The sequence below is a fragment of the Engraulis encrasicolus genome, chromosome 20, assembly GCF_034702125.1.
Source record: "Engraulis encrasicolus isolate BLACKSEA-1 chromosome 20, IST_EnEncr_1.0, whole genome shotgun sequence".
Lineage (NCBI taxonomy): Eukaryota > Metazoa > Chordata > Actinopteri > Clupeiformes > Engraulidae > Engraulis > Engraulis encrasicolus.
Genome location: NC_085876.1, coordinates 37,235,619 through 37,258,756, shown reverse-complemented (window position 1 = coordinate 37,258,756; position 23,138 = coordinate 37,235,619). Strand labels below are relative to the sequence as shown.

The window sequence follows — 23,138 nt, the reverse complement described above, 5'->3', positions numbered from 1 at the left end:
AACACGGGTAAGGTTTTCAGGTAAAAAAATATATTTTCAAGTCTTTCCAAAGGTTCCAAGCACACCAACAACACATACTGCATACTAACACTATTCAAAAAATATTCTGTCTTTCTTGCCTCCTACTCCTGAACATCAGAATGTTTCTTTAAAAAGCGGTGGACGGATAGACCAGAAAGAACAATCTGCAGCCAACTATTTCATTGTGGTTTCATCACCTGGTGTTGCTGTTTCTCATTAGCAAGCAGAAGTGTGGAACAGCCAAAATTAGACAGTCAAAATGTTTAATTCTGACTATCTCGAGTCATGGAGGCTACAGACTGGATAATCGATCAGTTATAGCCAAAAATCTGCCTTTAATACAAAAAACAATCACCTCATTGTCAAATTTGGAAAATCCATACACTATACATTTATTGGGAGTCTAAAGACAACACGATTTCGTCTTCTGTTGCCCTAGAATAACATAGTGGTAGTGGAATATTATCTTCTCAGAGACAGCCTGCTCCACTCAATTCTCCTTCACATTGAAGGTGTAGTAAGAACAGGCTGAAAAGAGACAAAAAGAGCACATTATATGTGGAGCCAACATGCTACATAATTTATCTATGACAAATAGGCTACAATTAGCCTACAGTGCAATTAAGAAACAACATATTACACCAAACCATGTAATTAACAAATGAATAGAATAACCCCCTCTATAAAACAAAAAACCCTAATAACAAACAAAAAAATCCTTGTGCCTGACAACTTAAATTCAGGCTAATAAAAGTGGACACGGAAGAAGTCTTCCCCTGTCTGTGAGTGCATGGTGATCAGTGTCATCAACGTCGGGCTTCATTGCACATCCATATTTGGGCCCACAACAACAGTCTGTGCAGGAGGGCCACTGTCAAGTCAACTGAATTACTGAACATTCAGCGAAACAAAATGGCTATTGTGTTTTGATAGATGGGCCGATTCTGTTTCAGTGAAGGGGCAGGAGACAGATGATACTATTGGAAATTCTTAACATAGAAGAAACTGAAATCCATGGATCCCGATGCAGCTTCCTCTTAAATAATGCAGGCAGGTGCCTTCCCCTGGAGGAATCTACAGATTGTGCACATTTGACATTGGGGTCTGGCGCTTCATGACACTGGAGTCTTTTACCAATATGTCTGTGGTAATCAAAGACTGATTTTATGTACTGATCTTGATGCGTCTTGGGTATGACGTACTGTAGGCACTGGGTGTAGTGGACTGCAGTGGATCAGAGTCTCTAATGTTCCAATTGATTGGCGCATGGCATGCCAAAGACCTTTATCAAAGTCAAATATAGAAAAATAACATGAAATAACATGAAATACTTTATTTGATGATGTCTACTGTACATAACATGACATACAGCTATGACATTTTGTATGTTATAAATATTATAATGACATTATAACATTAGTAATTTTCATTAACTGTCATGGACATTGTCATGAATCGTTGTCACCCTTGAACCATTCTCACTCCTTTCTTTAATGTGATGTGGCCTGCTATTCTAAGGAAAGCTATCAATTTCATTCCTAATACAAGGAAGGCGCACATTTTTTTTTGCCATATGTTAATCTGTTGTGTGAGGTGACACTCTGAGCTCTGCGCTCAAGGTACAGACATGAATTCTTATAGCCTAAGTTGCAGCAATTACAGCAGAAATTGACAAATGAGACACTTCTTTGCAAATGCTATCCAATTCACTGTCCCCGATGGATGTTGAGAAAATATGCTTGGAGAAAAATGGGTGATTATGAAATTGGCGAGAAAAAAATAATACCAATATCGGCATAGGAGCCTGCTCGTGAATGCTGGTAAACGGATGGGCCTTGGCTTCATATTAAAGTCATTAGGCATTCCATTTGACTTTCACGGCTGAGAGAGCTGTTGCCGAGCAACATAGAAGCCCACGGAACATTACATATGCGCTTCCGACCGTCCTTCTCTATTTTTACAAGTCTCAATATGTGTGGCGAATTTAAGGGTGACGGATGGACATGGTGGTGTTGTGAAAAAAACGGCATACAATACAATAAGTACTATATAATAAGTATATCGGCTATGTTTCATGTTGAGCATTGAGCATTGAGCATATTGAGCACTATTCCTCAAACAGGCAGAGGAAATTTTGTGGTTATGTCCCCAGACCAATAGACTTAAAAATATGGTTACGATATAATACGATTACACTTTATTGTCAGTTCTCACTGAAATTCTTTTTGCGTCCCTGTCCCTAATGTACAATACACAGTAGTTTATCACACCATTCATCAAGAGGGGGGATTTACAATACCATGTGTGTTGTCCAGATATATTTATTTAAACACCTGCCAATATTACACCTCACACCGGCAACACTTGGATCTAGCCTACAACCTATGAGTCTGTCATGTGGCCCAATGGCTCAGGTGGCTAAGGTGCCAAAACCATCTGGGGACCCAGGTTTCATTCTGACCAGAGGTCCTTTCCTGTCCATCCATTCTCTCTCTCTCTCTCTCTCTCTCTCTCTCTCTCTCTCTCTCTCTCTCTCTCTCTCTCTCTCTCTCTCTCTCAAATACTTTCCTGTCACTCTGTCACATTGCCCTATCCAATAAGGGCTGAGAAATACAATTCTAAAAAGGTATTAGTCACCCATCTCTCCCTTTAGCCTACGACTGTTCCTGCACATTGCATTTGTGCATTAGTATTGAAGGTCATACAAGGTCAAGACAACCTGAGGTGACTCATTTGTTTGTCTTGTGTTATGAAACTGTTGCGGTCATTGACATATATACGTCACTGGTTACGGTGCAGGGGCATATACAGTGCCCTCCATAATTATTGGCACCCCTGGTTGAGATGTGTTAAAAGCCTTAAAATAAATTCAGTGTTTATTGCAGAAGAATACTGTCACACTGAAAATTTTAGGAAAATGTAGCCTTCAACTCAAATGAATTGTAGGAAAATAAAAAAAAATCCCTGACTAAAAAATAATTATTTTTCATTAAATCACCTGTTCCACAATTATTGGCACCCTTAACAATTCTCAGGAAATAAATATAATTGAAGCATTTCTGTCATTTCTACAGTAGTTTACAAAGTTTACCAGAGTATGTAGGAACATTTAATTAGTAATTCATCACTTCCTGTTTCCCTGGGGTATAACTATGACGTGACACCGAGGCCATTTCTCTTATCCACTCTTAAACATGGGAAAGACAAAGGAACACAGCATACAAGTGAGGCAGATGTGCGTCGACCTTCACAGGTCAGGCAGAGGCTACAAGAAGATTGCCACTCAACTGCAGCTGCCCATATCTACTGTGAGAGGAATAATTAAGAAGTTCAAAACAACTGGAACAGTGGTAAACAAGCCTGGACGAGGACCCAAGTTTATTTTGCCACCACGCACAGTGAGGAGGATGGTAAGAGAAATCAAAATATCTCCAAAGCTCACTGTTACAGAATTACAACAAATGGTAGCATCCTGGGGTCACAAAGTCTCCAAATCAACCATCAGGCGCTGTCTACACGCCAACAAGCTGTTTGGGAGGCATGCACGGAGAAAACCTTTCCTCACCCACAATCATAAACGCAAACGTCTGGAGTTCGCCCAGCGGTATTGGGGCTTCAACTGGGACCGTGTGCTTTGGTCAGATGAGACCAAGATTGAGCTTTTTGGCAACAAACACTCTAAGTGGGTCTGGCGTGCCACGAAAGATGCGCATGCTGAAAAGCACCTCATACCCACTGTGAAGTATGGGGGTGGGTCAGTGATGCTGTGGGGCTGTTTCGCTTCCAAAGGCCCTGGGAAGCTTGTTAGGGTGCATGGCATCATGAATGCTTTGAAATACCAGGACATTTTAAATCAAAATCTGTTGCCCTCTGCCAAAAAGCTGAAGATGGGTCGTCACTGGGTCTTTCAGCAAGACAATGACCCTAAACATATGGCCAAATCTACACAGAAATGGTTAACCAGACACAAAATCAAGCTCCTCCCATGGCCATCTCAGTCCCCAGACCTCAACCCCATTGAGAACCTGTGGGGTGAGCTGAAGAGGAGAGTACAGAGGAGAGGACCCAGGTCTCTGGATGATTTAGAGAGATTCTGCAAAGAGGAATGGCTGAAGATCCCTCTTTCTGTCTTTTCCCATCTTGTGAAACATTATAGGAGAAGATTAGGTGCTGTTTTGTTGGCAAAAGGGGGTTGTACAAAATATTAACAACAGGGGTGCTAATAATTGTGACACACATTATTTGATGTCAAATAATTATTTCTTTATGTGGGATTTTTTCCCCACTGAATAAATGCACTTGTATTGAAGGTTGGATTTTTCTCTTTTTTTCCATTAAGGTCCCATATTATTTAGAGAAAAATAATAATAATTGGAAGCTAAAAAACACATCTCAACCAGGGGTGCCAATAATAATGGAGGGCACTGTATATATGGAACATTTGAATTATTAACACTTACATTCGCCATTGCCTGCAACCTTCAGCCCTGCTGAAATAACTATGTTTCTGGAAAGCAGAAGGTCCCAGGCACTCCGAGGTGAATCAGTCCGAAGAAGGAGATATATTAAAAAGCCTTTATTATCTGTGGCTACCCATAATTGAAATTAAAATGGCAACATGTTTCGACCATCTAGGTCTTCATCAGGGAAAAGCAAAGGCAATGGATCGACACAAAGTTTAAAAAGTACTATGTTTCTGTTGTTAATAAAAATAGAGATTTCTACAAACAATACAAGCTTTTGCTGACATATCATTCACCAATTCACTCATACTCAATAGAATCAATTGACAGAATGTATTTTGAATGAATGTTCATATTTTTATCTGATTAAAATGTAGATGCACCTTTCTATCTTAAAAATAAAAGCCGTGTGTCATGATGAACTTGCAGCAGCGAGAGAGGTGTGTCTGAATTCACACGTCGTTTTGAGTAGCCTAGGGTGCGCACATCCAAAATCTTGTTACAGGTACAGTGCCAGACAATAGTGTCAGACGGTTAAAGAAAGTAGGTCTGCACACTGCCAAATACGCTAAAAAAATTGAACTGAATTCAATAATAATAATTTAAAAAATCACGTCTCGATCACCTTCGAACGAAAAACATTGCTGTTTTAATTTAAAGGGACACTGTGTGAGATTTTTAGTTGTTTATTTCCAGAATTCATGCTGCCCATTCACCAATGTTACCTTCTTCATGAATAATTACCACCAGCATCACATTTCAAGTATTCATTATGACTGGAAAAATTGCACTTTTCATACATGAAAAGGGGGATCTTCTCCATCGTCCGCCATTTTGAATTGCCAAAAATAGCCATTTTTAGCTGCAAAAATGATTGTACTTGGACCATACTAGAAAATATTTCTTTATTACTTAGTAAACTTTCATGTAAAGATCAAATTTGGCAATAGGCAGCTCGGTTTCAATGAGCAGCATAGTTGCAGTACCTCTTTGTGTTTTACAGTGTCCCTTTAATGAAGTAAATTTTTTGAAGCTTACTTGACAGTATGCAGACCTACGTGTACCTTCTTCAAGTTCATTCGCACTCATGCAAAGTGAATCAGAAACATCTTTTTCTCTGTTTATGAAGCAGTGACACAATATTGCATCTGCATTCTCTTTGCCACTCAGAGAAGTGGCCATTTGAAGAGAAAATCTATTTAAAAGTAGAGCACGTAATTTTTCTAGAAGGCCTACTTTCAGAATTTATGCTACCCATTCACAATTTTCATCAGTTGCACTACACACCTTTTCAGTGCTCCACAAGATAAAGAAAATTAGTTTCAAGGCAACAGTTCTCTAGAGAAAAATATTTCACACTGACATGGCCTAGCACCGAGAATTATGATCTGCAGGTCTAAACAACCTCTTCTAGTAAAGAACCACAAAATATAATGGTTGGATACAGATGGTTCCAGGGAACCATTGAAGCGCTTACATTTTCTACAGTGTAATTCCAGGGCCTGCTTGGATATCAGAGTAGGTAGCCAAGATAAACAAGGCACAGCACTGCTCTCTAGTGGCGGTCTGGGTGAAGAACACCATGAGGTACAGTGACATCTGCTTGTGCTTACAAAGCATGAATGGGACATGTTGCTTGAAAAAACTGCTGATTCACATTCATTTGCCTACCATTAAATGTCTTAATTTTCAATGTTTGCACTGAGGATGGTATGATTGTGATCAAAATGTAACTTTGCACATGACATTGCACTTGGGAAGCACTATGTTTTTTTAATCATATGCATTAAAAAGAATTGCATCAGTGTGAGTTCCCTTTGCTTGCTCCCACATATAAAGTGACAACTAAAGGCCTTATGGGTAGCTTCTTGAAAGCATGCAAAACACTCAAGTCAAGTTCGAACCAAATAGGGGCCTATACCACCTCTACTTGCACTACACCTGTAAGCACATTCTGGACAAAGATGGTACTGTATTCCGTATTTCGTTTCTCTGAATTTTTACATCTGTAAATGGGAATAAAGCTGGATCTAATGGAATGCTGAGACAGGGTGAGAAGCACTTTGGCAGATGAGGGGAATTTGCTACCACCAAGTACATTTGAACACATGTGGCACCATGTCACATTTTAGGTCAAAGGAGGAATCAATACACTTCCAAACTATTGGCCAACTGAAGTGGAAAAACGACCTTGAGTTGCTCGAGTTAAACTCACTGAAGTCAGTCTTTCCACGTTCCACTGCACGCAAAGAACACTTGCGTGTCCAGACATCTCAGACAAAATGAGACATTAGTGGTTTCATGTGTTGGACCACCTTCATGTCATTAAGCAGCTAATCTCACTTCCTTGGGAAGCAGAGAGCCAAATAGGCTGAATGGAAGACACGGTGAGTTCAATCAGGAGCCTGACTGCCTGCCTGCCCAACTGCCTGCCTGTAGTGCCTGAAATAAATGATAAAAGTCTGCAACACTGTTAATGCTCCCAGTGATTTATTTGCACGACGTTTCGGACCTTCGTCCTTTTTTCAAGTCCAATTGTTGCACTTGAAAAAAGGACGAAGGTCCGAAACGTCATGCAAATAAATCACTGGGAGCATTAACAGTGTTGCAGACTTCTATCATTTATTTCATTTACTTTATTTTGTCCAGCACCTGTACCACTGATGTGCGCGCATTCTCTACCTCCTTGCCTGTAGTGCCTGCCTCGGTGCCTGCATGCCTGCCAGGGTGCATTGGAGTCTTGGTGGCATCTCGCCCAGATACAGTAGGCCTATACTGTCGCTTACCTTAAGCTTAAACTTTATACCACTTGGACTCGCTTTGGACTAACTGTGGGTTGTGTTGCATTGACACAAGGTCTATCAGTCAGTATGCTGCTGCTCACAAATTGGGCTCAAGACTGTCTGTCTTCCAGTCTGTCTGCGTAGCCTGCTTCAGTGAATTTGAATATAGTACAAGTACCTTTTTATTAGTTCATTAGTGCATTACTTGTCCTTTTATACTTTGCCCCGTGTACACCTTGAAGGGGCTCTTTAAATCTCCTTGTACTATATTGACAATAAAAGGCTTTTCCATTCGATTGTATTCTATATTGTATTTTATTCTAGTCTATTCTAAGTCAGGGTGGCACCTTGCCCAAGCCTAGCTTGGGGGTCAGCTTAAACTTTAGGTTTGGGTTATGCAACACCACAAGTGCCTGTCAGGGCTGTTTCAGCAGAACAATATCCATCATGGCCTTGCACATTTGATGAGATGCATGCTAAATATCATTTTGGTTACCCTATAAATGCATATATGCATAGTTACAATTACTAACTCAACTTGAACCGAGTTTAACTATAGCCATACAAGCTATAGTTTTCTGTTTTTATTCATGAACAGATTAGCCTGGGCGAATAGCTGACTGTTGACTCCGTCAATCAGTCTGGCAAAAGCCATGAGGAATCCGTCTCCGTGGACGATGGGAGATGGTCTGATCTTACTCTATCATTTAAATTAATTGAAGTTCCAAACTCAAATTAAAACCCATATTGTGCTTTATTAGCATGCCTGTTACGTTATAGCGTCGCAAAAGCATACACATAACAAACCGAAAGTGCGAATATAGTTTCCTTAACCAATCAGTAACGGAGCTCACGGGTGAGTTCTACGTCACCGCTCTCAACTGTTTGCTGATTGGCTAAACACTGAGAGAACCGAGCTCGAGGCTTTTGCCAGACGATGTGCGGAGCCAAAATCTTTGGGTGGAGTACATGGATGGCGTCGCCAGGCTATGAACACATACATGTTTTACCCAAATGATTACCCAAAATACAGTAGGTCTGGTCAGATGGAGGGTTATAGGATATTGATAATGAAAGTAATGTTAGTAATAATCATAATGAAAGTGTACTCTTAGATCATTCACATACTGTTTTATTCCACTGCAAAGTTGAATTATTACAGACACACAGAAAAAAAAAAATCATAATTGCCATCACAGTACCAGCATGAGGAGTTTAGTCATGAGTTTTTCTACTGTAGGTTTCCTGGAGTAATAACTGTAGAGTGACATCGATCATGCTTATTTTTTAAAACTCTAGACTTTTACAAAGCACGAGCATTACTTGCAGTTGTGTGGCATCGTCAGATGGGTCACAGACAGTAACAACAGAGGAAGTATACCATCATTTTTTTGGTATTATTATTACATTTTCTAAAAATGAGATTTTAAACTTTTAACGTATTGGCTTTGAGCTCTCTGACAACAGGACGTGTTTCGCTATAGTAAGCCAATGGTTTTGACACAAATTTTAAATAGAGGTTTCTGGCAGCTTCACATAGAGATTAGGATTTCGGATTAATGAGAGCAATGGGGATTTGAGGGTTAAAATTGCAAACTGTACAGTTCAGCTATATTCCAAATGTAACTGATTAGGTCCTGTACAGTATTTTGATTCCATGGGTCCACGATTCAACTTCTTAAATGAGACAAAGACAAAAAAATTGAATGTACTGACTGAGATTAATTGCTACTACACATTTCCTCTCAGCCATAACCGAGTTAGAATAAGTGACACAATGAAAGTTGAGGTGAATAGGGGACCATTTCCAACAGCCAAAGGGAGAAGAAAAAGTAACATTACCCAATGCCTTGTATTTTCGCCCTTCGTTATTTTAAGTTATCCTTCACATCTTACCTACTCTGAAATGTCTGACAGTATACATGCTGCTCTTGAATGGGTGTGTGGCTGTCCAAAATCAACCAGTTTATCAATAACTGTAAAAGTGTACCCTGTGAGAGAGAACATCACAAAATATCACTGGTATGATGCTGTGTGCCAGTATCAGCAAAACAATGCATCTCAGTCTGTCTCAGTCAAAATGGGTTTCTCAAATGTTGTGAAATATACAAGTCTACAGGGATATGTGTAAATAATGTCTGTGTTTGTAGTACTTTCCTAATATCACTATCAATATAATCTGTACATCATTTAAGCCACTGCAGCTTGCCTAAGGTGCGTGCATGGATTGTGCGTTAAGATAGAAGCCACCCTGAAAGCTCCTAGAGAAAGTTCGGTGATCCTCCTCCGAACGGGTGGACACGATGGAGGGCATTGGTTTGCATAATAATAATAATAATAACTCTGGTCGTGTTTGAGACACCTCTTCACGAATACTACAAACGCTTTGCGTCTAACGGGAGGGACACATACACCAAAGGATTAAAGCTTTGTCTGTACAATTGAAGCGCAGAGGGGAGGGGTAGGGAGAACAGGATGATTTCAATTAAAATAAAAAACCCACAGGTATAGTCATTTCAAGTGTGATATTTACTTATTGTTGTTTTTAAAATGATGCGTTCTTCCTACCGAGGGTTGTAGGCATTTAATCACCCCCTCGTTTGCCTCGTGAACAACCCAACCGCTTACCTCTTTTTTAACAGCTCTCTTACTTCTTCTCCCCTCTCCTTTTCTCTCATAATCCCCGCCCAATTCTGGCACATAGACACTCCTTTTCTCCACAGTCCAGGTCCTGTTTGACCTCCAAAGTCCAGATTCTCCCAGTCTCACTATCACTCTCTCGCTCACTCTCACTCCCAATCACTCTTTCACACATCAGCCCCCATCCACCCACCCCCCTCTCTCTCCATCATTCTCTGCCCTGCTTGAGGGAGGAGAGCAGGAAGGGCAGCAGGTTGAGAGCCGGCCGATTTTCCTGGATCCCCAGAGCCACCAGGGCCCCAGCCAGCAGAGAAGTGACCCGGGGCAGCACGGGAGGCTGGGCCTGCATCACCTGGAGGGAGGGAGGGAGGAAGGGAGAAAAACCAATCAATCAATCAATCAATCAATCAATAAAAAAATGTCTTCACATAGTGCAAGATTGCAACTGCAGTATACAGTGGACTCAGAGTGCTCTCAAATACACATACGCATTCCCAGACGAACTCTGGAGGTTGCTAAGAAGGCGGCAATTGTCTGGGGTTCACGTGAGAAAGTGCTTGCACACAGGCAAGTAAGGGGTCAGTACAGAGTACAGCAGTATACAAGTTAGGATAGCCTTGTGTGCCTGTCTTTTTTTTCTTTTTTTAAAATATATTTTTATGGGCTTTTATGCCTTTATTTGACAGGACAGTTGAAGATGGTGACAGGAAACGAATGGGGACTCGAACCGGGGTCCCCGAGGGTGGGCATGCAAGCCCAAATGTGGGGGGCTTAGCGCACTGCGCCACAGCGCCCCCACCTTGTGTGCCTGTCTTAACAGAATGGGGGTTGCCTTTTCGTGTGTTAAATGAATACAGTACATGTGCTCTGATTGGCTGACCGGATGGAGTGACGGTAACGGAGTGGACGGTCCAAAAGTGCACCCCATAATTCTAAGTCAATGGGATACGTCCATGTATAAACCAGGGGTTAGAATAGTGTTTCTCAACAGGGGCTCTACAGCCCCCCCATGTGGAGTTAAGGAGCCCTCGGGAGGGCGTTGAGAAAGACACAGGTGAAACGGTACAACGGCATGTAGAAATTGGCAGGAATTCTTGAAGTGCATGAAGACTCACCTTTTCCACTCTATGGCCATGGATGAGGCCATCTGAGCCCAGGTAAAATGTGGAAAACGCATCAAAATTCCTACAAAACAGGAAAGGCAGGTTTATTTTTTTAAAGCAGATTTCCTACACAAAGGCAGTTTAACCTGCTTCCTAAAATACAAATTAAGGCCAACAGACAACTGAGCAGACCAAAGCAGAACAGATAAAATAGGTGTTTGGGAGAATATGTTGTAAAATCTAAACCTTGCTTCACGATGTAATAGTGATACAATGAGCAAATTCATACTATACAAAGTAAACAGGCCAAATTTAGTTACACATTGCTTTTCACAAAGTGCTTCGAAGTGTCAAGATTGGACATATGAGTGTCCATATATGAAATCCATTTGTTTTTACTACTTTCTTTTACTTATCCAGTCAGTTATTCTCTTTACTGTACAGTTCAGTTATTGAATTCAGTGATTATTCATTGACCCATTGATGCCTGATGTTACGTTGTGCAACATTGGCCCTGGCGCCTGGAGCTGCATTACGCAACATTCAGGCTCATGAGATTTGAGGCAACTTCATTAAAAATCTTTGTTTGCTTGAAATGAATGAACACATTCTAATGAAAGATGAGGGCCTTAGCATTTAAATGCTTTCTTATTGCATGTTTTTATGTGCTTCAGAGGCTGAGATATTTAGGTTTTTATAGGCTGAGGGCAGCTTTCCTTAAAAAGGGCTTAGGCATTCAGCACCCTTTTTTTTTGCAAGTGCCTTAGGCGTCAATTTGTTAAATATGTTAAGTTGAGGCATTTTTCTTCTTTTTTTTTACCAATATGGAGCAGCAAACATTTCTTTTTTTATATATACGTGGTCTTACCTATAGAGCTGGTTCTTGTCCTTCTTGTAGAAGCGCAGCAGGAGTAAGTGGAAGGGTAGGCCCTTGATCCTCCAGCGGGCCCGGACAGTGCCGTCCTCCGGGTGCTTGGTCATCTTCAGCACCTCCATGCGCACCTCCGCATAGTAGCACAGACACAGCAGCCGCCACAGAGACAGCGTCAGCTGGTACAACAAGCGGCCCCTGCAAAGCATGCACACACAAACGCACCCCAAGGTTACACACAGTTCCTCTCCAACACCACATTCCATATCGTTCCACATTAATCCACACAGACGAGCGGAAGGGCTCACATATGCAAACACGCCCATGCACACAAACACTAATCACAATCCCAGAAATCTAAATAAATTCATAGACGCCTGTGCCCCCAATCCTTTGATAGAATTGATCATGCTTAATCTGTATTAAACTCATACCCGAATAATATCACATGTGTCAGTATGTCCAGGTTTCACACACCTAGGTAAGTCGTACAGAACAATTTAATAAATTGCAGTATGGTGTATTGGTCCATATGGAATGCTAAAAACAGCAATGTTAAGAGAGAACAAAATGTTTTACATTCGGAATATGGAATGTTGCAAAAATATTAGATCCAAAAGGGAGTCCCAAAGAGAAAAAGTTTGGTATAAGGTATTGTCAAAACACTTGGAAATTAACCAGCATGCACCGGATACAGTTCAGCCATTATCCCACATAAACAAATGCCAGACAGACACAGACAGGCAGACAGACAGACAGAAGAGGAGGTCTTTACTTCGTCTTGGTGTTTAGAAGTCCGTTGATGAACTCAATGTCATTGGAGTAAAGGCCATAGTCATGGCTCTTCATGAAAAACTGAGGAATCTGTACAAAAAAAAAACCCAACAGGGTGAAACCAGGTTAGATTAAATCTAGGTCAAACAGGGTCGTAAAAAAATAACAAGAACTTATTTTTTTTAAGTCAAAAACTAGGACAACGACCGAAAGGAATTTCAAACAGGCTTGCTTGCTCATGCACACATGTGCTCACACACACACACACACACAGAAAGAATTTCAAACCAGCTATATTTGCGCATGCATTACACACACACAGATCCGCATACACAGAAAACACACACCCCCCCCACACCCACCTCCACTCGTAACCTTTCATACATCACTGCCAGCTTTTCCTCGCTCTCCCGCTCGCGGTCGCTCTTGCCCCCCTCCGCTCGGTCCGCTTCCGCCTGGAGGTGGAAGACAGAGGGCAGGGGAGGAAGCCCCACGGTGTGCAACATCACCTCATGTCCCCCAGGCCTCAGGCTGAGCATATTATCCCCAATACTGCTGCTGATGCCGTTACTGTTGCTGGGGAGCAAGGGCTCCAGTCCAGGGCAGTGAAAACAGTAGAAGCGCGAACCAAGCACAAACGGCGCAGGGCAACCCTCCGTTTCAAACAAGCTCCTGAAGGACCCGCTAGCCTCCGTCCCCGGACTCTCTTGCCCCTCCAAACACCCCTCCTTCCTGTCCTTAGCGGTAATGTTTATGTCGTCCTCCCTGCGTCCGTCCACCGTCGTTAAAGGCAAGAGAAACTCCAGAGGCCTGGTGTTGTGTCCCAGAGCCAGGAGCTCGCTTAGTTTGGCTTGCCCAAATTGGGACACCTCCACCAGGGTGTGCTGCTCCTCGTGCTCCCTGGGCTGGAGCAGCACACACAGGCTGACGGTGGCCTCCAGGTCTTCATCCGAGACTGCAGCAGTGGCGGCAGCAGTAACTGCACTGCTGCTGGTAGTGGTGGTGCTCTGGTGATGGTGACTCGCATGGTGGAAGGGGTGCGACAACGAGGGAGGTTTCAGGTTCTGGTAGCGCAGGCTGTTGGGCGGTACCAGGGCCCACGACGCACTGCACAGCGTCCTTGCCGACCCATTCAAGGGCTGCTCAAGCATCTGTGGAGCATACAGTGGGACAATGCTAGTCTAAAGAAAGAGCTGGAGCGCACTGATCTTAACACTTTTATTTGGCGTTAACACACTGACTTGACTAATGTCAACTTTATCTTCTTTGAAGTCGAACTCTGGACTCTTAAGAAACGGTTTCTTTATGACAATGAATATCGTTTAGTATTCCGATAGAGTTTAGTGACGATAGCTATGGGAAATATAATGGAACCGTAAAACATGTGCATCCTTCAGGTCATACATTTGTGTGTGTGAGTGTATGTGTGTGTGTACAACCGCATAATTCCACAGTATGCAACACATAGGCCTATTCTCTCTAGTGAAACACTGCAACTACGAACTATGATCAAAACAACAATAGAACTCACCCTTTAAATAGTTTAAGTGTTTGTGTAAATAGGTACGTAGCCTACCTGATACACAGTCCAGCATGGCTGCCTCCTCAGATGACTGCTGCCCTGGTTCCAGAGACACCCCACCCAGAGAGCGGCACCCCCTCTGCACGCAGCCATTCACCTCAGCAAGGGGCAGGGGTGACCCCAGGGACAGATTTAGCAAGCGTTCACCATTACACCAACTGGAGGAAAGATATGTCATCACAGTTAATCCGCATGTCGTTCCCTTTAGGTGGTTTGTTTTGATTCTGCTGTCAAAGTGCACACCTACAGATTTGGTGCTGAGATCATGTTCCTTTTACACGATTAAAAAAATACAATAGCCATTCATATCTGCGACTGCTAGAAGCTTGGTTGGCCTCGTAGTAAGTAGTAGTATATCGATAATAACAAGTATGAATGGGGCGTGTGAGGAGACTTTGACCTCTCGTGCTTTCGAGGCTCAGGAAACAAGTCAAGCCAAAAGAGCACATGACACTCTAAACGTGAGTGGCAGCAGCAAGTTTGAAAATCATTCGATTAAGGTCTGAAGACGTCTTTCTGTAGCTAACAAGATGGAAGGGAAGACCACCAACAATATACAGTATTCATTATATCACCACACGCACATTCACATGCTTCTGCGCGCGCGGTATGGCTGTATGAGTACGGTAAACATACAACATATGTCGGACGTTAGATACTGTAATAGGAAATGAAAGCTGACTGATAACTAGCAAATGATGTGCAAACGTCCGACGTTTGCTAAAATAATGTTGTCACCCCCGTCACCAGACCATAGCATTTAATCGAATCTCACGTCAAGTCATCATTTAGCCCCCTGTCCCAATCGTGTCAACACAGGAAAGGGGCAGTCCTGTTGACATTTGTTTAATAACACGCAAGCTAGCCCTGTTAGGAAACTCACGAACTGTTAGCTTCACAGGAAGGTTATTTGAACCCAGTTTTGGCTGTGAACCGATTCCTTCGTGCCAACCCAAATGGTCTGTAGGACTAGTCTGCAAGTTCACATTAGTCACATAAGAGCATACTCAAAACCGGTCTAATTTTCAAGAGTGTATCGTGTTCACTTCAGCAGATTATGCTGACAGTAAATTCATCGACTGTTGACAGACTGATGATGTAGAATCGCCAGTTAACTTTAATGGCTAACGTCACTTGACTGGTCCAAAAGCATGCTAATATGCTAGCACCAGAGCTAGCGGGGTAGCCATGCAATTTGTGTAGGCAAGCCATACTTGCTTACCTTTTTCTTAACCAGGCCAGAGAAGCAGTCGTAGTTTTGTTTGAGAGCGTGTAAAGCTGTCACTTGAAGCCCACTGATGCACCAAATATCAGAATGTCTCTCCAACAACTTCCAAGAACGGCGCTTAGCATTACACAAATGTCATTACATCTCCAGTGTCCTTGCCAGTCAGTCTTCAGTCCAGAACACACACTAGCCACAACGCAAGCGTCAACTCAACACGCTTCCAGTTCTCATGCACCGGCGTCACTGATTGGCTGGCACAACGACGTTCACTTTTATTTGGAAAAAAATGCAATTTCATTATCGTAGCATATATATTACTAAGTTCATAAATGTCTTGTGTCGACTTATGATAATCTACAAATATATTACAGATGGACAGACTAAATATCTAGTATTGTGGAAAACTAGCTTTGTCGTGCCGAAAAGCGAGTGCCTGCCAGAACACGAGTGCCCTCATTGAAACCAATGGAAACCGATTACCAATTTTTCAGATAGTTTTTACCCATTTTTGCAGATAAATCCGACACAATTTAAGATGGAAAGCCTATCAATAAAGCATCTACATTCCTTCTGGAAGTATTACAAAGAACTGGTTACAATTTCAGTATTATTTCCATAAAAGAATCGAATAATTGTCATAACAAATGTTACAGTTTCATTCAAATAGCTCATATTAAGTGGAGGACGAGTAATGTTTCATAAGCATATTTTTAGTTCATAAATCATGTAATTCATTCTGCAAAAATGTGTATAATTTTCTCTCAAAAAATGTCATTGGTTTCAATGAGGGCACTCGTGTTCTGGCAGGGACTCGCTTTTCGGCACGACAGCTTTCATCAGCATCGATGCAGTACTGATAGAGTCCATCTCTGCGCTGTTGGCGCTATGATATTTTCACTGCACCGGCTCTCCTGTGAACTCGTTGGTGTGGGAAAACGGCACCGCATGCATGTGAGCGCCGCAGTATCAGCAGCAACTAGCATCCCGTGCGCAGTACCCGTAAAGCTGACTGATCATATCGCAGTATCCCCTGCAGTGTTTTAAAAACCAGTGAGAATTCTCAGAAGAGCATTACTTTTTAAGAACTGAAAATGCCCAAGAAAAGCAAGGACGTGGAACTATGGGAGGGAGATGAAGTAGAAACGACAACATCATCAGGCAAGTCAAGTCCTCTACTAGTGATGATGAACCTATTAGCTTGCTAACTAGCTTGCTACGTAGTAGCCAGCTAACCTACTTCAACGTAATGCAGATAAAGCTTTGAAACTACTCGCCTACCAGAAAACAGATGGAAATATAAGTGTCTTTTTAGCCAATATGTGAAAGTAAATAACATAAACACCTTAAACATTGACGGTTTAATTCATAAATGTTGGCATATGGCAAATGTTGTCTTATGGTTTGGCTTTGAAATAAGTGAAATGTCAGCTGTCAATTTTGAACGATGTTAAAGCACATCATCATATACACTATCTTTTTTTTCTATCCACTTCTTGCGATTACTTACAGGCGGAAGTCCTGTAATTGCTGACAGCTTGCAACAATGTTTCATCTACATGGAATTACATTTTCCTGTTCCTTTGTTTCTATGGCCAACTTTGCCAAGCCACACATTGTGGCAACGCAGGCAAAAGTGCTGTGCTGGTAGAACAGGGTCTCCAAACTGGAACGTTTGCACCAACATTGTTCACATTTTGATTCTCTTTTGCTCGTTCATTAACATTAAACATCTTTGTGTTTCTAGACAACAAACCAGTCAAGAAAGGAAAGAAAGACAAGAAGGGGAAGAAGAGTGTAAGTCATCAAGAAGATTTTTTTAACTTTATTTTTTTGAACAAACCTTGTAAGACCTGTAAGACATGTAAACAAGGACCTGCGTGACATTCTCACTGTTTAACCCACAGTTTTTTGAAGAGTTGGCATCAGATACCAAGCCTGAAAAAGAAGAGGAGCCTGTGAAAGAAACCCACTCTAAGCAAGTAAGTGTAATGCCCTCTCTCCTTTACAGTCCACAACTTAAGTCATGGTAGTCGTTGTGGCTGCTCGATTGTGAGAAAAATCCAAAAATATTGTTTCAATTCGATATTATGAAATTTGATGTTGTTTGACAGCAATATTGATATCATGATATAAATTTGAGATATGGCACAGCCCTAGTAGTAGTGGTCCAGTCGCGACCTATATTGGTTCTACATACAGTCATTCTGACCCGTCACGTTCCGCAATATTTGGCATTTGGCATCTATAACTGCCACTGCACTAAAAAACTAGCTGTAATGGCAACATGACTGGCGGTTGTGTTTAGGGCAGGCTCTAGGGAACTGAGTCAACCTGGCCCGCCAAGGGTATGCCGTCTGCCATTGCAACCTGCTCAAACAGCATTGAAAAAAATCACACCAGGGGTATGAGGTTGCACTGATTGGTTAGGGATGGAGTCTTCAGATTGTAGATTTGATCCTTATCCTTACCAGTAGGAAGAATATGTGACGGCGCACCTTCATCCATAGTTGAAGTGCCTTTGAGCAAGGCACCTAATTTCACATATTACAGGAAAGTGGTGACAGTCCCTGGAGCTAACTGGAAGTTGCCTTGGATAAAGCAATCAACAAACCGTAATGGAATACTATGCTAACATTGATGCCCCTGCCTCTACACAGCCTCAGAAGAAAAAGAAGGATCGTCGAAAAGGTAAAGCAGCCGATGCTGATGATGACGACGAAGATGTCATGGAGAAACTGAAGAAACTTTCAGTTCAGCCCAGTGATGAAGATGAGGAGGAAGAAGGTATTCTTTAAACTTGTTTTGTGTGTGTGCGTTTGCGTGTAGAATTCTTGCACACCTCCTTTGGTCAGGTGCATCGGAGGAGAACCCCTGGGTCACCAACTTTGGAGACAAGAAAGCTCCTGCAGTGATTGCTTGAAGAAGTTCAATAGACCGAAACATTGCTGCTATATTAAATGCTGCTAGTGTGTGTTGGAGCTTGCTTGTCTCATTCTTTAAAAAAATGACCATTGAGTTGTCCCGACAGCTTAGTTGTAAAGAACTAGGTATCTGGACTTCTTCTCTAATCTGCAAGAAGAAATAAATCGTTGCTCACATTTAAACTTAATGGATATTATCTGGATCAGTGAGAATCGTACCAGGCCTCCTTCAGTTGTTTCCTGATCTTAACACTGTCTCGATATTTTGTCTGCATTTCTGTCCTGTAAATGATGTGCCGGGTGTCCTTTCCCCCCTTCCCTCCTTTAGTTGTGCTTCCCAGCAAAGGTGGGAAGAAAAACGTGAAGAAGGTGAGCAATTAACACGGAGCATAATATTCAAATGTCAACTTTGGCATGGCAAGCTCCCGTTAACTCTCACTCTCTCTTGTTCTGTCTTTCTCTCTCTCGTATCAGGGAGGCAACATTTTTGCAGCTCTTAGCCAGGGACAGAGTGATGATGATGAAGACGAAGAGGAGGAGGAGGAGGAGGATGACGAGGAGGATGAAAAACCATCTAAAAGCAAAGCATCTGCAGTGAGTGATGATCGCGCTTCGGACAATGTGATATCTAACCTTCAATGCAGTTTAAGTAGTTTAACTTATTCAACTGGACTTCATGTTTTAGATTTTGTGATATTGTATGGTACACATCTGTCAGAATGATTTATACAATTTGATTACATAACAAACCTAAAATGTATTACTCACGTTACTCCATTAATCACTAAATAATGATTAGCAATATTTTCGAGGGTTGGGCTCTGTGTGTTTGACATCCTTAATTGTGAAAACATTAAGTTTGCCTTTATGTGAAGGATGTCGATAGGCATGCAATTTCAACATTTTCATTTGTGATGAATCATCTCACAGTCCTTTGTAATGTCTCAGTTCCTCACACTCCTTTCTTTGTCTTTTCTGATATACACCCTTAAAAATCCCCATCCATTCCTAGCTCCTCTGGACCATTCAAACCTGAAACCCCCATCTTAACAACATCCTCACACAATGCACTCTTATTCCCATACATTCTTGCCTTGGCTTAAAGTTTTCTCATAATTGTCCTCACTTCACTGACATTTCAGTAATTTATTTACTGGTAATTGATATTTCACAATCATTTCAATATGTACAGACGTTTGTCTGTGCACCATTCATTAGTTTATTCATTTCTCCACTTATTCATTTGTTCATCATCTGTTCAACTTCAATCACTGTTTGTTGTGTCTTCATATGCATGACGTGAATGGATATGCAGCCATAAGAGCTCATCTTTGAAGCAACATGATGTGCCATTTGATTGGAAGATGAACCAGATCTAAATTTTGTCTCTCTCCATGTTGTCTGTTACCCGTATGTCCGTGACACAGGAAGTGCCAAAGGGCAAGAAAAAAGATAAACCTAAGTCCAAGAAAAACAAGGTGGGTAAGAGCAAAGACCAAACTCGATCGCCTCCCGCCGACACGACGACTAACACCCTCATGTTTTGCGCTGCATGCTATCCCACCAACTATTAACACTTCCACCCAGTTACTGCCAGTCAGCCTATCCCTTCCCCCTTCTCCACCCCCCTCCCCCCCCCCACTCATCCTGCCTTTTCTTAATCTTCCCACCTCCAGCCTTTCTTTTTCACTCATTCAGACGTGGAAGAAGATGCTGAGGACATATATTTTACTCTTTTTTTTTTTTTTTTTTTTGTCTTGTTCTTTTTTTCCATCTGCTTGCTCAAAATGCATTGCTTTGGCGAACCCTCTTAGACAGTAAAGGCCTGTTCACATCTACAATGATGCCTATTAAGGATAAATACAACTTTTACTAGTTAAAAATCGTTGTAACTCTAGTGAATGGTGCCGTTCTATAATGACAACTATAACGACATGCTGACTTAATAGCTAGTGTTGTAGATGCGAACAGGACTTTAAAGTCAACAATAATGGCCCTGATGATGTTATTAACAGCTGCTGTTTTCTCATTTCTATCCAATCTAAGGACGCCTCTGATGAAGAGCAGGATGAGGAACCCGAGAAGAAAGACGAGGAGAAGAAGGGGGTGAAGAAAGGAGGAAAGAAACCTGCAGCATCAGCAGCCAAGCCATCTAAGGTCAGACATCTGTGAAAGCTTGTTTGTGTATGTGTATGGCTCAACCTATCTATTTCTTAAGAGAAGGGAGAAGTCGATGTGAATGAGGTTATTTTTTATTATTTTAAGTGTCTTTCTTTGTAAGCATGACATAGGCAGCTGAACTGCTAGAACAATTTTATTTTTTGGAAAAATAAAGGTGCACTGTGTAGAATGGTGGACAGAGAAGGAATTTCAACTATGCTGCTCTTTGAAACTGTGCCTTATGTTGCCAAATTTGATCTCTTCATGACTATTTGCAAAATACTAAACTAATATCTACTCGTATGACCTAAGTACAGTACATTTTGCAACTAAAAATGTCTATTTCTGCATATTCAAAATGACGGACATGGAGAAGATCCACGTTTCCCTGTATAAAAAGTGCAATTTCCCCCAGTCATAATGAATACTTAGAATTTGGTGGTGGTGGTGGTAAGTGTTCTTGACATTTTTGGATGGCCAGCATGAGTTCTGGAAAGAGCCTGTTAAAAAATAATACACAGACCACCTTTAAATTCTTAGCAACATACAAGTTCCTCTTGGCGAAACACACACCTGTTAGAACACTAGATATGGTGTAGGATATAAAGTTTCCTTTTGTTTATTTATATTTAGTCTCCAGAGGCTGATGAGGAAGATGAAGAGGAGACTCAGAAGAAAGGCAAGAAAGAACAGCCCAAGGTAAGTAGGCCATGCCACCGAGCACAGCCCAGCAGGCTACATCTCTTTGAGCATAATTGCTTTATTTGTTAAGAAATAAGAGTTTTACACTTACAAATTGGTTTTGTTTATTCAATTGTACAGAGAGGTAAGGCGCCTCCCCCTGAAGATGACGAGGACGACGATAAGAGCGATGGGGATGACACGATGATGGTACAGCCACACCGTCGCTATCGAAACCTAATCCATGTCAGCATTGTTTTGATATTTTAAACGCCTTATGATTTTGTCCTTACCAAGGCCATCTGTTTTGTCCACCCCTGTCTTGTTTCGTGCAGTGTGCAGAAGATACCATACGAGAGCAGCTGGAGGCTGAGAAGGACGACCCCTACGCCAACCTGAGCAAGAAGGAGAAGAAGAAGAAAAAGAAAATGGCAAGCATTGTTGTTTATTAGGGATACGGATACTGGTATCGTATCGGCCCAGATAATTGCTCATACTCATACTTGTACTTGTCAAAACACCTGCTGATACCAGGCACCGATACTGCTATTACACGAAACAACGCAACATCTTGTCATGTTCTGTTGACTTGAAAGCAGCATGGGAAAAAGGTGCCACCTCATACATATTCACTAACATTTAAATCTACATGGAAATTGACTATTAAAAAAAATACTGGTGTATGCTGGGGGTGAAAGTATTGTATCGGTACTCTGTATCGGCAAGTACAAAAAATAATGTACTTGTATTGGTTTTCAGAAAAAGTGGTATCGCTCATCCCTACTGTTTATTAGCCTGATCCTGATCATCCCATAATACTACCATTTCATTTCGTATTCATGGTCTGGGGGTTGTTTGATCTGACGCGATTGAGGGAAGACAATTTTCGGAAAATCAGGAGAAGTTGTTGAACAAACATGTGTGATGTCTATCTTTGACAGACCATTTAACAGACATGTCTGACAGAACATCCTACCGTAGGATAAAATTACAATGTATGACCGTTAATCAGAACAACGGCCAAATCCTGCCGCTCAACATTGCTCCACAGAAAAAAGGTACCAGTCTTAGTGCGGTCTCTTGTCTCTTGGCGGAAATACGAAGGATGGTGCGCGAGGCTAATTGTTTATAGTTGTCAGGCTGAGAATTTCTTCTAATATTGTGTGTGTGTGTGTGTGTGTGTGTCATGGCTTTGACTGAAGTTTTTCTCTGTTCTGTTAACCAGCTGGAATACGAGAGGCAGGTGGCGAGCGTACGAGCGGCGAACGCATCAGAGGGAGACTTCTCCGTCTCTGTGGCTGAGCTGTCCTCCAGGCAAGCCATGCTGGAGAACGCCTCGGACATCAAGGTAATGCATCACCTATTTGATTTTATTGTAAAATCAAAGATAGATGTTTTTGTTTCTCACTCCTGTCGTCCTGTACACAGACACACTTCTAAGGCTACGTTTATATGGTGACGAGAGCAATTGTGAGTGAAAGTGACAATATTTTAGGTGTTATTTGTTTACTCGGCAGTGTGATGTAAACGTTTACCTTTTTTGCCATTTAGATGCAGACTCAGGCGAAGGCGTGGTTGCCGTGTAAACGAAAGACACTTATATTTTGACGTTTTCACTCGTAGTCGTCCCCGTATAAACGGCCTCTACAAATACAAATGCACACCTTTCTCTTGAGTTTGTAAACTATTCGTTTCACTTAGCATTTTATGATTAATCTTCGCTGTTGTTGGTGGGATCCGAATTAATCTTGTGCCTTTTTTCCCACCCATCAGCTGGAAAGGTTCAGCATATCTGCTCACGGGAAGGAGTTGTTTGTTAACGCTGACCTCTTGATTGTGGCTGGAAGGCGATATGGTTTAGTTGGACCAAACGGGTAAATCTCATCTTGAAATACATTATTATTTTATTAG

At 41.8% G+C, this 23,138-nt stretch overlaps 2 protein-coding genes and 1 long non-coding RNA gene across 5 annotated transcripts in view; 2 read left to right on the top strand and 1 right to left on the bottom strand.

Annotated features, from left to right (window-relative positions):
• Positions 1-23,138, top strand: part of LOC134436604 (uncharacterized) — a 265,909-nt gene that overhangs the window by 216,559 nt on the left and 26,212 nt on the right. The gene's annotated exons all lie outside the window — the stretch shown is intronic.
• c20h6orf136 (chromosome 20 C6orf136 homolog) lies at positions 8,384-17,085 on the bottom strand. Of its 2 annotated transcripts, none has more exons than XM_063185891.1 (7): positions 16,973-17,085; positions 14,232-14,395; positions 13,018-13,806; positions 12,657-12,745; positions 11,879-12,079; positions 11,023-11,092; positions 8,384-10,259 (listed from the first exon to the last, which is right to left on the bottom strand). In XM_063185891.1, the coding sequence occupies exons 2-7, from the start codon at positions 14,328-14,330 to the stop codon at positions 10,116-10,118; spliced, it is 1,392 nt and encodes a 463-aa protein (XP_063041961.1). In that variant the 5' UTR covers positions 14,331-14,395; positions 16,973-17,085; the 3' UTR covers positions 8,384-10,115. The 2 variants fall into 2 exon arrangements, with proteins under 2 accessions (XP_063041961.1, XP_063041959.1); XM_063185889.1 differs by lacking the exon at positions 16,973-17,085 and adding an exon at positions 15,460-15,694.
• The window catches only part of abcf1 (ATP-binding cassette, sub-family F (GCN20), member 1), a 32,435-nt gene continuing 25,692 nt past the window's right edge, over positions 16,396-23,138 (top strand). For both annotated transcript variants that reach the window (XM_063185881.1, XM_063185882.1), the window contains exons 1-13: positions 16,396-16,623; positions 17,210-17,259; positions 17,370-17,444; positions 18,123-18,249; positions 18,715-18,755; positions 18,861-18,980; positions 19,814-19,864; positions 20,433-20,543; positions 21,180-21,245; positions 21,369-21,437; positions 21,563-21,658; positions 22,453-22,575; positions 23,001-23,101. In XM_063185881.1, coding sequence (XP_063041951.1) covers positions 16,557-16,623; positions 17,210-17,259; positions 17,370-17,444; positions 18,123-18,249; positions 18,715-18,755; positions 18,861-18,980; positions 19,814-19,864; positions 20,433-20,543; positions 21,180-21,245; positions 21,369-21,437; positions 21,563-21,658; positions 22,453-22,575; positions 23,001-23,101 — 1,097 coding nt within the window. In that variant the 5' untranslated portion in view covers positions 16,396-16,556. The remainder of the gene's footprint in view (positions 16,624-17,209; positions 17,260-17,369; positions 17,445-18,122; positions 18,250-18,714; positions 18,756-18,860; positions 18,981-19,813; positions 19,865-20,432; positions 20,544-21,179; positions 21,246-21,368; positions 21,438-21,562; positions 21,659-22,452; positions 22,576-23,000; positions 23,102-23,138) is intronic.

Coding starts and splice junctions, on each gene's coding strand:
- c20h6orf136 (XM_063185891.1), bottom strand. CDS start 14,330: ATGGCTGCGTGCAGAGGGGGTGCCGCTCTCTGGGTGGGGTGTCTCTGG. Junction 13,807..14,231: donor CATGCTGGACTGTGTATCAG/GTAGGCTACGTA, acceptor TATGCTCCACAG/ATGCTTGAGCAGCCCTTGAA. Junction 12,746..13,017: donor ATGAAAGGTTACGAGTGGAG/GTGGGTGTGGGG, acceptor TTTTTTGTACAG/ATTCCTCAGTTTTTCATGAA.